This window comes from Electrophorus electricus, chromosome 7 (assembly GCF_041902795.1).
Source record: "Electrophorus electricus isolate QZ-2024a chromosome 7, ASM4190279v1, whole genome shotgun sequence".
Taxonomy (NCBI): domain Eukaryota; kingdom Metazoa; phylum Chordata; class Actinopteri; order Gymnotiformes; family Gymnotidae; genus Electrophorus; species Electrophorus electricus.
Window position 1 is genome coordinate 12015660 of NC_137503.1, and position 14341 is coordinate 12030000.

Genomic DNA, 14341 nt, shown 5'->3' on the forward strand with positions numbered 1-14341 from the left:
GCACCTTGTGGGAGACACCCGCCACAGATGTGAAGGCAGCAGGGGTGGAAGTGGCATAGTAAGAATTTCACATTGTTCCTGTTGCAGGCTCCCCACCCAGTCTAGAGATCTGTGAGGAGATCTCCAAAATGGCAGAAGTGGTCAGTTATTGAACTTTGCAGCAATGAATTGTGTGTCTTCCTTCTTTCCTTCCTCTTGTCCCCTCCCTCCACCGTGCCCGTCCTTTTCCTTCCCAGTCTCCATTCTTCTGAAGAATGACTACTTTGTAAGAGGGGCGGCGCTACCTGGGCGGTTCAAGGCAGAGAAGGTGGAGTTTCACTGGGGCCACTCCAATGGCTCAGCCGGCTCAGAGCACAGCATTAATGGCAAGAGGTTTCCAGTTGAGGTAATGCAAAAGTACTACTCATTTTCGCTCCAGCTCTGGAAGGGATAACTCCAGATAGGACTAATTGCCATTGCTTAAACTGGCATGCAACACGCTGAATAACTCCTTTCTCCTGTGCAGTTCAATATGTCTTATTGATCAACAAGATGCTTGCTGAGTTTAGCTAAAGAGCTATAGGTGTCAAGCTTTCTTAGCCTTCTAATATCCATTATTCCATTCTCAGCCTCCTTGGCTCCAATCCAACTATGTTAATTCAAGAAATTAGCCATGCTCAAGCATGTACTCTCACTATAAAACCACCAGTGTTAAATTGTCTTCGTCAGTCTTAAATGAGCTCCAGCAGAGTTCATACGAGCCCACTCTTGCCCGGAGAAGGCTCATTTGAACTGTGTAGGAGTTCATTTAACTGGCGATTTCAGGGGAACTGAGGTTGTCTTCTACTGATGTATTGCATTTTAAATAATCTGCTGAATTAGATGGAGAAATCATAATGGTGCTAATTGTGGATCCCTCCTGTCTTTCAGCTGTTGATTAAATTAGCTGGTTTACATCTACTTATAGAATGTGACTTCCTTAATGGCATATAAATATATATTCAGTATTTTTTAACCACTTTAATTTCCAGGCATTATGACATTTCTATATCTCTTACTTTCTAAATCCAGCACACTTCCGCTTTTCAATTATAATCATCAGTCCTGCTATCATTTTGTACCCGTTCAAAACATATGAAGCCATTATGATTATGAAATATGCTATTAGGACCGAAATGCTTTTCAGCACTGCCTTGAAAACAGGCTCCAACATTATTTTTATGAATAGCCTGTAGGTGGCAAGGCTGATTATAAGAAAGGTAAAAAGAATTAGTCCATTCATTTGTACAGATGAGACGTGACAGCACCAGAGATAATCAGTATAACAGTGCATGGCTAATTGTCTGAAACCTTATTCTAAAAATACAGCACTTAACATTTATACATAATTACAAATGCAGAATGCATCCCACACATTTTTTTTTTACCATATCACATATGCTCAAGTACTAACATAGTATATATTTAGCTGTTTTAAATATACATACATATGCTTAGGTATTTATGTTATGTGTCTTTGTGTTCTTTGTCCTATTGTATTCACATCTATTGGTGAAACATATGTAGGTGCATTTGTTTATCAGACAGATCAATGCTAAGTGAGTAAATAAGCTTTTGGGGGTAAGCAAATTGGCTAATGTGATTTAAAGCTTGTGAAAACTGGCTAATATGTTTCTGTCTGTGAATGCTAATACACAGAATAAATGGACACCATTAAAGGCTGTGGTTTAAAGGAATTCTGAGGGAGAATGATTGGTTTTCATTAGCAAGACTTTTACTCTGTGCTTTCTTCTATATTAGAGGATTAATTCTTTCTAGAATGTTTCTTCTAGTGTTTGGTCTTAATTACTCTGTTTGGATGAGAGTTTTGCTTGGTGGTCATCTGCTCTTTGCTGGATGTCATGGGTTCCTGAGTAACAGTGCACTACCAGGCATACTGTTCTTGGTTTTAGGGGCAGATCACTAGCTATTTCAGCTAAACGTTTATTCAAGGACAAAATAAACTGAGGCAGAAATAACCACAAGTTCACTGACACAGAACCTGGAGTTACAAAAACACGTTATTTATTTTAGCTTCTTTTATTACATTGACAGTGGAGATTGGAAGTGTTGTAGTATGTAACATCACATTTTTGTCTCCAGTATAAAATCAATCAAATTCAAACTTTTCATAATTTCTTTAACAATAATGTATGACAGCAGCCATCTCAGTTAACTTGAAGCTGAAATATGTTTACACAGAGGTCAGCATGTGGATTAAGCCTCATCATATTTAAGTGACCCTTCCAAGGAAACGTTTGCACAGAAAATCACTTGGAGCTTTGGAGTGAATTATTCTGAATGGAGAATTGCTGGATGAAGTTTTGGTCTTCCATCCAACCTCACTTGGTGGTGGACATCTCTTTCTGACCTTGTTAGAGGGATCAACTTCATAGCATAACTGACATTATAGACATATGGCACTATCAACACCCTGGTGAACAATATCTGCACAGAACACAGAGGAGCTGCTGTGAGCCGCGTCCAATTATTCCCACGCGGTTTCAGCTGGCCCCTGGCCCAATGCCCACTTATCAGTTAAAACTGAGTTGCCAACAGAAGTGACATCTGTGAAGTTTGCTGCCATTGTGTAAACACTGCATGTCAAGGCCCATTAAACATGGGCTTAAGGAAAGGAACAAGATTTTTGCCTGTCGTGACCTAAAGCGAGCAGGCTATGTGCACGGCAAGCCGCTTGTTGGGAGTGAAGAAGGTCGATGACTGAACAGCCACAGTTTTACATGGTGAGGGAGCTCAAATGTGTGAAGGGAATGAAGTACAAAGATGAGGGGTTGCCAGAGAATTAGCGCAGTTGGAATGTGATTGTCGTAGAGAGCCATAATCCTATTCACCATCAATTCAACAATCGCTCTTTCTCCTCTCCCTCAGTGTTTGTGTCCTCCTGCTTGTTCTGTGGCAAATGGTGGATTTAGCATTTATTTTAAATTCATTTCTGTGATTGCAACGAGACAGTGTTCATGGCCCCATGAACAAAATGTTGATCGTACTTAAGAGATTTCATGTGGAGCTTTGTTTTTGCCCTAAATCCCTCTTGTGAGAGGATGAATAATGCGTGGGGTACTATGTTTATTTGTACACGTTTGCCATAGAGCAAGAGAATGGAATTGTCTGCTGGAAAAAGGAAATCATTTCAAAGCGATTCCCTCACAAATAACGGCCACTTGGTTCTTATTTTTTGGCTAACATTTATTGCGCTGCAGGGCATAGGTGTGAACTGCCTTTTGCCTTGTCAGTTTATGAAAGACAAATGAAAGCTGATTGCATTTGGCTGTCTGTGCTCACAGATGCAGATTTACTTCTATAATTCAGACGACTTTGACAGTCTCACTATGGCGATAAAGGAGAGGAGAATCATCGCTGCCATGGCAGTTTTCTTTCAGGTGAGGAGCCTCCTCTGCACTTGCTGATACATACAAAGGAGCATTAAGCACAGCCACTGCGAGAAGCCTAAGTGAGTATTTGATTGGCTCACATGTCTGATATGTTCCAATCACTGAGCATCTCACTAAAACTGCACTAAAACAAACCTTTCACTTAAAAAAGTGGTTAGAAACATTTGATCCAAAGGGACTATCACCCCACAAGAGTCTGCTTCTTTAGCAAGAAAATGGAAGAGAGAAAGCAGAGGAACCTAAAATTTTCAGTCCGTTTGATTTAGTTTGGTCAGTGTAGCTCAAAGGTGTGGCCATTATGGGGGTAACAGCATCAGGCAAAACAACAGCAGAGAAAACTGCCTTATGTTGGTGGACAGAATATTAAAAGAAAGGCAAAAGAAGACGGGAACACTGGTCCGCACTTTGCTTCAACTCTCACCTGTGTCCCATGGAGCACCGTGTGGTCTGATCATTCCTGGTTTTATTTCTTGCAAGTGCATTAACATGCTCATTTCAGTGAATAGTACAGATCGGGATGTTTTTCACAGGTCTCTGAAAAGGTTTTGAGCGTGATTGCAGAAACAGCCACTTGGGGAGTATTTGCTGTATTACGGGTAGGGCGGTGCCTTTGTCCTGTACCATTCAGTGTGGCTTTATAACCCCCGCAACTGCTGTAGAGGCAGGGCAGGAGCAGAAGGCAGCCCTGCTGGCACAGCTCGGATTTAAGTGGTTTATTTAAAGGCACAGCGACCAGAGCAAGACGTGAGCCTGGAGCCAATCCTGTATTATCGCCTTTGTCATTCTGCTGCTTTTGCCCCTACACATAAAACATTAGTTGCCTCTTCTTTTTTCTCGGCACATGCACATTTCACACACTGTCCCTCGGGCGACAGGTCTATTCCTCAGGCAGAAAGTGGAGCACAGGTGTGTTCTATGTAGGTCTGTAGTCGGGTAGTGAGAGGCTGTTTGTGTGTGGGGATCTAACCACTCACAGCCAGCTCTGACAGTGTTATGGCTTAGTGCTATTAGCAACCAGATGAATGGTGTCGTTTAAAGCAGGATGTGTCCATGCCTCTGGGTTTTATACAGATAATCCATGTGCAGCTCCCTTGCTAGAGGTTCCCAAGGGTTCTGCCTTGGTGTCCCACCAAGCGAAGGCTTTCCACTCTAGAGATTAAGAATGAATACATGCCACCTAATGACCTGAATAATAGTCTTCCCCTGCACAAATAAGAAGTCCTTACATCAGCACATCAGAACTTTCTTCCATTTAAGCATTTTTTCATCCGCTTGTGACTAATTCATGGTACCAATGAGGTGTGTACACAAGATATGCTTATATAGACCATATAAGGATATATATATATATATATATGAGCAGACAGAATCACTGAACTTTTCACACTGAATTTTGCAGATAGGGAGGAAGGACAATGTGGCAGCAGATCCCATAATCACAGGACTCAAACGGGTTGTCCATCATGGTGAGTTCCAAATTAAAATGGTTGTCTCCTTTACCATGAAACACAAAGTGGCAGTGTGATGACATTGTGAGCCTGAGCTTAATAACTGTTGGTATTTACATTAGCTTGGGTGGTATCTTTGTTGTGTGTCTGGCATTTTCCAGAGAAGGAGACAACCCTTGGGCCTTTCATCCTGAGGGACCTGTTGCCATCGTCTTTGGGGAGCTACTACCGCTACACCGGCTCCCTGACAACACCGCCATGCAGTAAAGTAGTGGAATGGATCATCTTCAGTCAACCTGTTTATCTGTCCTACCACCAGGTAAACATATGCACCCACATTCTCTCTCACTTACTCATTCACACAAACACACACACATACCCATATACAATCATTTTGACACTATCTTTACAAATAAGGTTATTTAGTTATTTTAGTTTTATTTATTTGCTCAAGATGCTTTAGTTCAGCTGGGAGAGAAACCACAGAGCAAAATAGTGTGAGGTTTCAGCACTTCCACATCCACATTTATAGACCTAGCAATTTTGCTCCCTATGGCCTCCGTGAGGATCTTCTATAAATCACTAAATTATCCCACTGCCTTTAAGTCAGATTAGGTTTTTGTAAAGATGGCCACAGGTAGGAGAAAGCTGCAGTGTGGAACATAAACAATCATTGTTCAGGAGAAATGGGACTGGGGAGACCGTGAGATGAATGTCACACACACAATCATGTTTAAACATTACCCCCAGCTTGTGTGCTCTCCACTCGGAACCGACTGCTGCCTGCTCCCTTCCTGGAGATTCATAACCCTTTTTCACGCACACACACACACCCAGGTGGGATTCATCTGTGCCTGCTGTTTGGCATATAAATGTGCCTGGCCAGTGCCAGGATGTGCACAAGAGGGTTTTAAACCAAGCTGAAAGTCCCATTCTGCCACTGAGTCCTAACTCCGCAGTTCTATTACTCTGTGAAGCTTCCTATTTACTGCAAACAACACTTTCTTATTTACTGCACGAAGCACCTAAATAGATTTACACATCCATCTACACAAAGCTGCCTGTGTGAAGAAGCATAAATTCTAAGATGAGGTATGGTGCAACACAATTTTACATTTTAATTCACCAAGCATTGAGCCCTTGTGGGCAACAGTACTGATAGATTACTGATAACACTATTCAAAACTCAGTACAACTGTCCATGATTATTATAGTAGAAGAATCTAATTTATCAAAGCTGGTATTAGCTTTATGAATCATACAGCTGTAAAAACTCTTCATAAACCATCATATAACTGAATGCACATACAATTAATGATCTATACAAAGAACTTCCTCCTCCCTGATTGGCATTTGTCAAATGCCTTAACCAGTCACAAGCCCTGTTTATTTTTGGCTGTACCCAGGTTTTAGTGAGTCATGTCCTAAAAGTCTGTGTGAATGCACATGCAGCTTCCGCTTCCAGCAGGGATTATCAGAGCTGCTGTATTAAAACACCTCACTCAGTCCATACACTCTGGTCTTACAGAGCACCCTGTCTCTTCCGCCCTCCTGGACGTGTCGTTCACGTTAAGCATCATTTTACACAACATGTCTGACAGAGTAAAACGGTCTCACAAAGGCAACCTGAGAAAGTGGTAACATTTTTCAAGACATGTGTAATCACTTAATAGCTAGCACAGTGACAGACAATGACAGACATGTCATAACATAGTGTACCGGTTTCATGATGAGGCCAAGGCCTTCAGTGAAAATTGGCAGTGTGAGTGGATGATTGTATGTGTGCAGTGTCACTGACAACTTAAGTATGATTCTGTTCATTTCTCAGAGGGTTCAAGTTTGGTTTATTTGTCACATACATAGTCATACACAGTACAACACGCGTATGCGTGTACAGTACAACACGGGTATTCAGAAGGGTATTCTAATTTGATGACCAATGGTTAGTATACTTTAAATTAGTCTTTTGGTCAATTGACCATTTCCCTCCATGTTTGCTGCAGTTGGAGGCATTCTACTCTATCTTCACCACTGAGCAGCAGGACCATGTAAAGTCAGTGGAGTACCTCAGGAACAATCATCGGCCCACTCAAGACTTGGATGGCAGGCTTCTCTTCAGATCAGCAGTGAAGGACGCCTGGCTTTCAGACCCGATGACGGATGGACAGGCTAGCTCCACAGACACTGAGACCTCCAGAAGTAAGTGAGGGAAAAATTTTGTTTGTCAAGGCAAATATTATAATTTTGGTTTTTAAAAGTCTGGTTAATTTTATTATATGAAGCGTTCTTCATTGAATGTTTTAAGCTATCGTACTAGAAAATCTGTAGATAATAAGGCAACAGTGACAAACTATTATAATACCAAGTATTATAATACCAATCTTGGTATAATACCAAGCTATTGAACAAATTGAAGTGACTTCTTGTTTGTAGTTTCACTTGTTCAGCACATTAAGTGGAAGGACTTGGTGTTTCTGGGATACTAAGTGCCCCTGGGAATGAACTGAATTAATATTATATGTTAGTGGAAAGTACCATGAAGTGACTGCCTATGTCAGTGTGCTTGTCCGGGCCAATCAGAGCTCATGGGCAGGAGTGTGCATGTTCTCTCCATAAATGATGACTTGTTTCCATCCCTGGCAGAGGGAATTGATTGCTCTTGGCAGTGATGAAGTAGGGAGCAATGTAACATAGCTGAGAAGCGGAGTAATAATCATTATTACTCATTCTAAAAATAAACCCATGCTAATGAATACTCTGAAGTAAAAAATGTAAAAATCCAATTGAGGCAAGTAAGTGGAATGGGTTGTGAAAACCCTGCAAAGAGAGCAATTTCTGGCCGGTCTGTCTCTCTGTCTTAGTCATGAATTTCTGGCTGTTACATTTTCCTCGTGTCTTTTCAGTCTTTCACACTCTTCTTACTGTAAGCTAAGCGGTTTGTCTCAGAGCGTGACTGCCTCTTCCTAGCGACTTGCCATCCCAACTTGTTTACTCAAAAAAAGGTAAAGCTCCACACGAGAAGCAACTGCACAGAGGTTGCGTTTGGGGTTATTACTGGGGACACTCCTGGCAGCAGTGATTAGCATTCTGATGATTGAACTGATGAAGATAATGGTCTCTTGCTGTGTCACTCAGACTGACAAAGCTATTGAGGCTGACTTTCACTGTTGATGCCCTTTCCATAATCACCCTGTGTTCTCCATTCACTCTTTCTTCTCGTCTCTCTGTCTGCTTCCCCCCTTCCATCCAGCCTTGTTTATCACCGACTTGTTGAAAGGTTGCTGGTGCTGATACGCCCATTAACGGGCTCTTACCATAATGACCTTATCAAGGATCACGTATGTGGTCCACCCTGCCTAATGAAAGCACTGCATGCAGAAAACATCTTTAGAAATGAGATTGTGTGATAAGGGACATCAATAGCAAAATTATTTCTATCATCAAGGGTACCGCAACTATTATCATAGCTAATATTTTTACCCTTGCTCTTTTGATAACAGTAGTGTTGTATACAATCTTTGTGAAAAGACTGATTAGTGTGCCCCAGATTTGTTCCAGAATATGTTCCAGATTTTTTATTTTTTTATTAATCCTGGAGTTGCTGCCATTATTGATGGTTTTGATGATTGAAAGGCAAAACAACTTCATCTCTAGCATGCAGTGGGAAAGAGGGCGCTGTTTCCTTTGAAAAGAACTGATGCACTGTCATCCCAGGTGACTAAAGCCCTTTTGGCAGTAGATATCACATTAGCTCAATGGACAATGCTGCAGGATTCAGACAGACACCTCAGTTAAGTCTGTACCACCATCTAGAGGCCATGCACCACTACAACCCTCGCATGCAAGCGCGCGCACACACACACATACACACACACATATATATATATATATATATATATCGAGGCTGTTTAAAAGCCTAGAGGCAGATGCAGACTGAGATGAACTCATGTATTATTTGCCTTTTTTGAAGCAGTTTCTGGTGGGAACACTTTGGTGAGTCATACGGCAATAAAAGATTTAGGTTCACTTCCAGCCTGTAGGCCGTGAACGCACAGGAACCTGAGCAGCTGAGGTGTGGGCAGCGCTCCCACTGTAATTCACCTCATTTATCTCCAATCACACCATCCATAATCAAATGAAGGGAACTCTGCCTTGCTCTCCGAAGCTGAGAGCAGAGGACCTGAGTTCCTTGTTTTTCTCTCAATTACATCTCTCTCTCTCTCTCTCTCTCTCTCTCTCTCTCTCTCTCTCTCACACACACACAGAGTAAAAGGCTTTGCTGTGTTTGTTGAATCCTTTTACTCCTAAGGTTTTGTGGTCAGCCTTATTGGAAAAGAAAAAAACGAAGTGCCAGTTGTTGAATTTTGTCATAAGACAACCCATATTTTATTTTACTAGAAAAAATAAGATGTACAGATATACAGGTCATGATAGTGCATATTTTTGTACACATATGTGTAGTGTTTTTAAGAGCCTGGTGAGAGCAATGATGTTCATAGATTTTATTGTTCAGAGCAGGATCTGTCCAGGCTCAAAAACATGTAGGATTACAGAGGAGTTCTCTTAACTGTGTACCTTGTTTTAATGTATATGATGAAATAATATAGGATTTCATATTTTGATAGGATTATCAAAAATGTCTCTCAGTTCTTTTTCTCTCCCTATCTTTCTTTATGTCTCAAGTCTGCAGCAGCATCCCTGACAACATGAAAGTTCATCCTCTGAACCAGACTGCCCTGGTGCTGACCTGGAACCGGCCGTCGATCGTCTACCACCCACCCATCTTGGGCTTCCTCGTGTCCTACAGTTGGGTGAAGGAAGAAGTGGCTTTTGAGAAAACCTTCACACAGACCAGTGAGCAGCATACAGTGAGTATTCCATCTCATTAACTGTACAGCTCAACAAACAGAAACGTAACAGCAGACCCTAGTAGCTGAAGTTTTAACCATAGCAAACAAACTTATTTCATCTATCATGTGATAAAGGCACTGCTGACTCAATCAGACCCTTGTTATTTTAACCCTGACTATTTTTCTTGGAGAGCCTACCTCCATCAGTAGTGTCAGGTTAAATAATAGCCCAGTTATAATCATTTCACTAAACTCCCAAGAAGATATTGAAAAAAAACAAATTGAAAAGTAGGGCCCCCTGAGACCAGAGTTTGGACTGCTACCTTTCTTATAAGCCCTGATGCGCTTTATAGGACTGATGGATTTGGACAGCATGCAGTCTGTCTTCCTAGGAGTCTGATGAATGAGATCTCCCCCACCCACCCCCACCACTCACCTTGCCAGAATTGTCTTCAGCTTGCAGTATCCATGACAACCCGGAAGGGCCCAGCACGCTAAGGAAACTTCTCTGATGAAACCTGCCAATCTTTTTCTGGCTTGGCCAAATTAGATTTGGATTCAATTGTAGAAATCCACCCACTATGGGCAAATCCCAATTACTTCTCTTCACTGCAAAACACATTCTGCCTCCCTAATCGTTTCTGCACCACATTTACATTTTTATTTCAATTTTGAACGTAAGCGTAGGTTGCATAAGGGAGTCAAGACCGATTTTTGTCATATAAAGCTGTCATATGAAGCTCTCCCATTTCGGGAGTCTGGAATATAATTGAATGACCAGGAAACTTCAAGAAATAAATGTAATGTAAAATGTAATTTTGGCCTGCATAATGTTGACATAAATCTGGATTTGGATTTAGATTTTTTGTCCTGGAAAATTAAATCTTGTCAAATTTCCATATTGTCAGTCCATGCCATATTATCAGTGAGTAATAAGAAAGAAGGAGAGGGAAGTGTTGGAGATACTTCGAATACCCAAAATCTGTCTCCATCTGAATAGACCCAAAGACTTTTAGTTTTCTGAAATTGAATCACTCAGTCTGATGCACCAGTATTATCGCAAGCATGATTGCTACCTAACTAACGTGCCTGTGTATCTGTGTCTCCTTCAGAGGGCAGTGATCACACGAATGTCCCCAGATGTTCTGTATCTGTTCCGAGTGCAGGCCTTGTGTCAGAGAGACCAGCGTAGTGACTTCAGTCAAACACTTTTATTTAGAGGTGAGTCTAATAATCCTGTAGAGTATCTTGTATCCTAATGTACCCTTCACTAATGCTTCAGTTAACCTGATTAACTTATTGTGCTGTGTGGCCCTTGGTATTTTTCCAGCAAATACCACAAGGATATTTGAAGGTACAAGAATTGTAAAACCCGGAATGGTGGGTATTGGTGGTGGTACATCCATTTGAGCACAGTTTCTAGAATGAGTGCACTGTAGAGTATTCTCTCCTCATTTCCTGTCTTGCCATTTTCCAGCCTACGGTGTCTCCACCTTCCTCTGCAGACATGGCCCCCATCAGTTCTGGATCCTCTACATGGGCCTCTTCTGGCCTCCCCTTCTCTTTCGTCTCCATGGCAACGGGCATGGGACCTCCGTCCAGTGGCGGGCAGGCTACGGTAGCATCTGTGGTTACCAGCACACTATTGGCGGGCCTGGGCTTCAGCGGCAGTGTAATCTCCTCTCTCCCTGGGTCCTTCTGGCCCACCCAGTCTCCAGGCTTAAGCCCTACCCCAAATCGACAGCCAGCTTCTCCCACTTCCGAGACCACTTTCTCTGAAACCAAGGCCACTCCCTCTGAGGAGGGGGCGGAAATTAAAGAGCCAGAGGATGAAGACAGTGATCAAGAAGGAGAGGAAGAGGAAGATAAAGAGGAAGAGGGGAAAGAAGAAAGAAAAAAGAAAGAAAAGACTGTGATAGTAAAGGACAAAAAGCAAGGGCAGAGCACTCTTCAGAATCCTTCTGCTCCTGTGCCAACATCGACATCGAAAGAAAAAGAAAAAGAGGGTGGGGCTGTGAATACAGAGGCCTCCACAGTGCCATCTAGAGGCATGGAGGAGCAGCTCTCCATGGTCACTCAGAGACCGGCAGGGTGGAATGTGACACAAATGTCATGGCTGCCAGACAGTGACAAGACAAACATGGAGCTTGTCACGAGTTCCACAAAGCTGACCAATGAAGACAGGGATCCTTGGCCTTTCTACATTCATACTGGTAGGTGAGCCACAAAGAACCTGCACTGAGAGTCAAACTGAGTTACAAACTCAAATTATTGCACTTTTGTTTACAGTTTTGATGTGGACAAATAAAAAGTTTTTATTTTTTCTGCCTTTAAAAACTTGGCAAGAACCTTTTTTTTTTAAATCTGAAGGTGCTGATAAAGGTCAAATATCATAAAGGTGAATTACCTGGAGATGATCCTGTAAGAACTTTTTCTCTAAGAATAGAGAAATTTTTAGCCTTTGATATATTTGTGCAAGTCTCCTCTCTTTTATGTGCTTGCCAATGACTCAGAGCAAAACAGCATATCTACTGTTCACCGGGATCCAGGCTTCTCAGCGAGCAGGATGGAATGGATCATCCCTCTGATGGTAGTGTCAGCTCTCACTCTCCTCTGCCTCGTCATGCTGCTGGCTGTCCTGGTTTACTGGAGGTAAGGTCTTCACCATCACAGTCTGGTGAAGGTTTGGAAGGTGTCCCTGGCTCTCCTGGAGAGACACTTTCAGTAATATGGTTTGGAAAACATTCCTACACAAACTCATCCAGTTTAGTCTATAAGGTCTTATCAAGCATTTAAACGTACGGTCCACTTTGTCATCTTGATTGTGAGCATAAAGATCAGAATCAACATCGTGATCAAAATGCCATGCTTTCTTCTTTGGCCTGAAATATTAACTTATCTTCCTTATCTAATTTCTGGAACTACACTGGCCCTATAATACCACCTCCATGATTTCTAAAAGGGAGCCCAAAGCCTATCAGCTTTAGTTCTCCAAGAACCTATAGCCTGCTGTGCCATCATCAGGCCAGTGGTTCTCATGCCCTCTCCTGTGCCCTTGGTGGGGGAAACCCAGCACTGAGAACCCCCAGGCTCTGGGAGTGGCATCCCAGCTGTGCTTCTGTCTGTGAGGCTTATGGGCCAGCTGTGACAACTGGAGCATGCCAGAAAAATGCAAAAAAAATGCAGAATAATGGGGCCAGAGGCAGAAGAGGAATGAAAAATATTAAAGCTGCAATATCCAAGGGATTTATCTTTATTTGGGTGGTTTGGTTGCTATAGTTACTTCAAAAAACTTGAATGGGGTTAATCCCGGATCATCATCCCCTTACAGAAGCCTGAATGTAACCAGCATTAGAAAAGGGGCCAAAATGGCTATACATCACTTGCTAGGGACAACATGGGTCAAATAGCTATAAGTGTTCTGCACAAAATGTATAAAAGTGAAATAATGTTAAACCTATTCAAGTCTCTTTTAATGATGTTAATCTGGCAAAAACCTATCCCAGTGAACAATACAACAACATGAAACAAATGGTCCTAATTTCATCTTTATTTGTCTGCACGTATTGCAGTAATCTGATCTCCATAATAGGCAATCTGGCTTTAGCGGAAGGAAGTGAGTTAATGATAAAGTGAATGAAATGGTGATTGAGTTGAATGGGCTTGTCAGTGATTTAATGAACAATTATCTGATGAGTGAGCGGAAGAGAAGCAGATGGAGACTTGACAGCTCCCTCAAGAGAGTGTAATGCGTTTGGTTTGTCATTAAAATATCATGAGTGTATTGTACTGTATAAAGTGCTTTTGTGTGTTATCAGTAGGCACACGGTGTCCAGAAAAGCCCCCATTCAGCAGCGGTATTGTCTTGTTCCTGGCTGTTTATCTTTTATTAATGTGAAATCTGAAATCTCTTGTGCTGCCTAGTTTAGGTGAAATGTTTGTAGTGCTTTTCAGATAAGGCAAAGTTTTAAAAAGGTAAGCACTATGTTTTGTTTAACAAAACTTCTGCACTCTCATGGTTGCCTGTTTCCAACAGAGAAAATGGGCTCACAATAACAGAATGTAAGCAGTTATTGGCTGAAATTAAGTTCTGATGTTGCCAAGGTGATAGGCTAATGAGGTTTTTATGTAGGCTACGATCCATCTGGATGGCTCAGAGGCTTTTCTGAATCTGCTTAAACTCACAGATGCCCAAAACAGAGTGGAGAAACACAGCATTTGCCTGTGTGTTAGATTCCTTCTCTCATTAAGACAGTTGGTTTTGAGGGGGAAAAAAATTTAAATCCTCCCCCAACCTTGGCTGTACTATTTTTACCAGATGTAGGCTTTGTCCTAAAGCTCTCCAACTACATCTAGGGGTCACCAGCATCTCTGAGAGTTACAGCACAACTAAGCTCACATAGACAAAGCAATACAGGCTTCAAAGGGAGGGTCATTAGGATAGATACGGTGTAGGGGGTGATCCCCAGGGTCCTCCCCTTTCTCTCTCCCCTCCTTCCCTCCTTCCTCCCCTACCTCTTTTTTCTTTTCTCACAGACATCTCTTGTTCTCTTTTCATCTTTTCATCTCTCAAGGATGAATAGCATCTGCTCTTTGCTCTGCATTAAGTACA

At 42.0% G+C, this 14341-nt stretch overlaps 1 protein-coding gene across 4 annotated transcripts in view; it reads left to right on the forward strand.

Moving 5' to 3' along the window:
• ca16b (carbonic anhydrase XVI b) overlaps positions 1–14341 on the forward strand; it is a 53968-nt gene that overhangs the window by 28930 nt on the left and 10697 nt on the right. Inside the window, exons 4-14 of one of the 4 annotated variants that reach the window (XM_027010953.3) lie at positions 237–385; positions 3324–3419; positions 4831–4897; positions 5041–5198; positions 6883–7078; positions 9563–9747; positions 10842–10950; positions 11060–11109; positions 11207–11942; positions 12243–12381; positions 14304–14341. The exon at positions 14304–14341 is cut by the window's right edge and continues 1 nt beyond it. In XM_027010953.3, the coding sequence (XP_026866754.2) occupies positions 237–385; positions 3324–3419; positions 4831–4897; positions 5041–5198; positions 6883–7078; positions 9563–9747; positions 10842–10950; positions 11060–11109; positions 11207–11942; positions 12243–12381; positions 14304–14341 (1923 nt within the window). The remainder of the gene's footprint in view (positions 1–236; positions 386–3323; positions 3420–4830; positions 4898–5040; positions 5199–6882; positions 7079–9562; positions 9748–10841; positions 10951–11059; positions 11110–11206; positions 11943–12242; positions 12382–14303) is intronic. The other 3 variants (XM_035524582.2, XM_027010950.3, XM_081717075.1) reach the window with 3 other exon arrangements.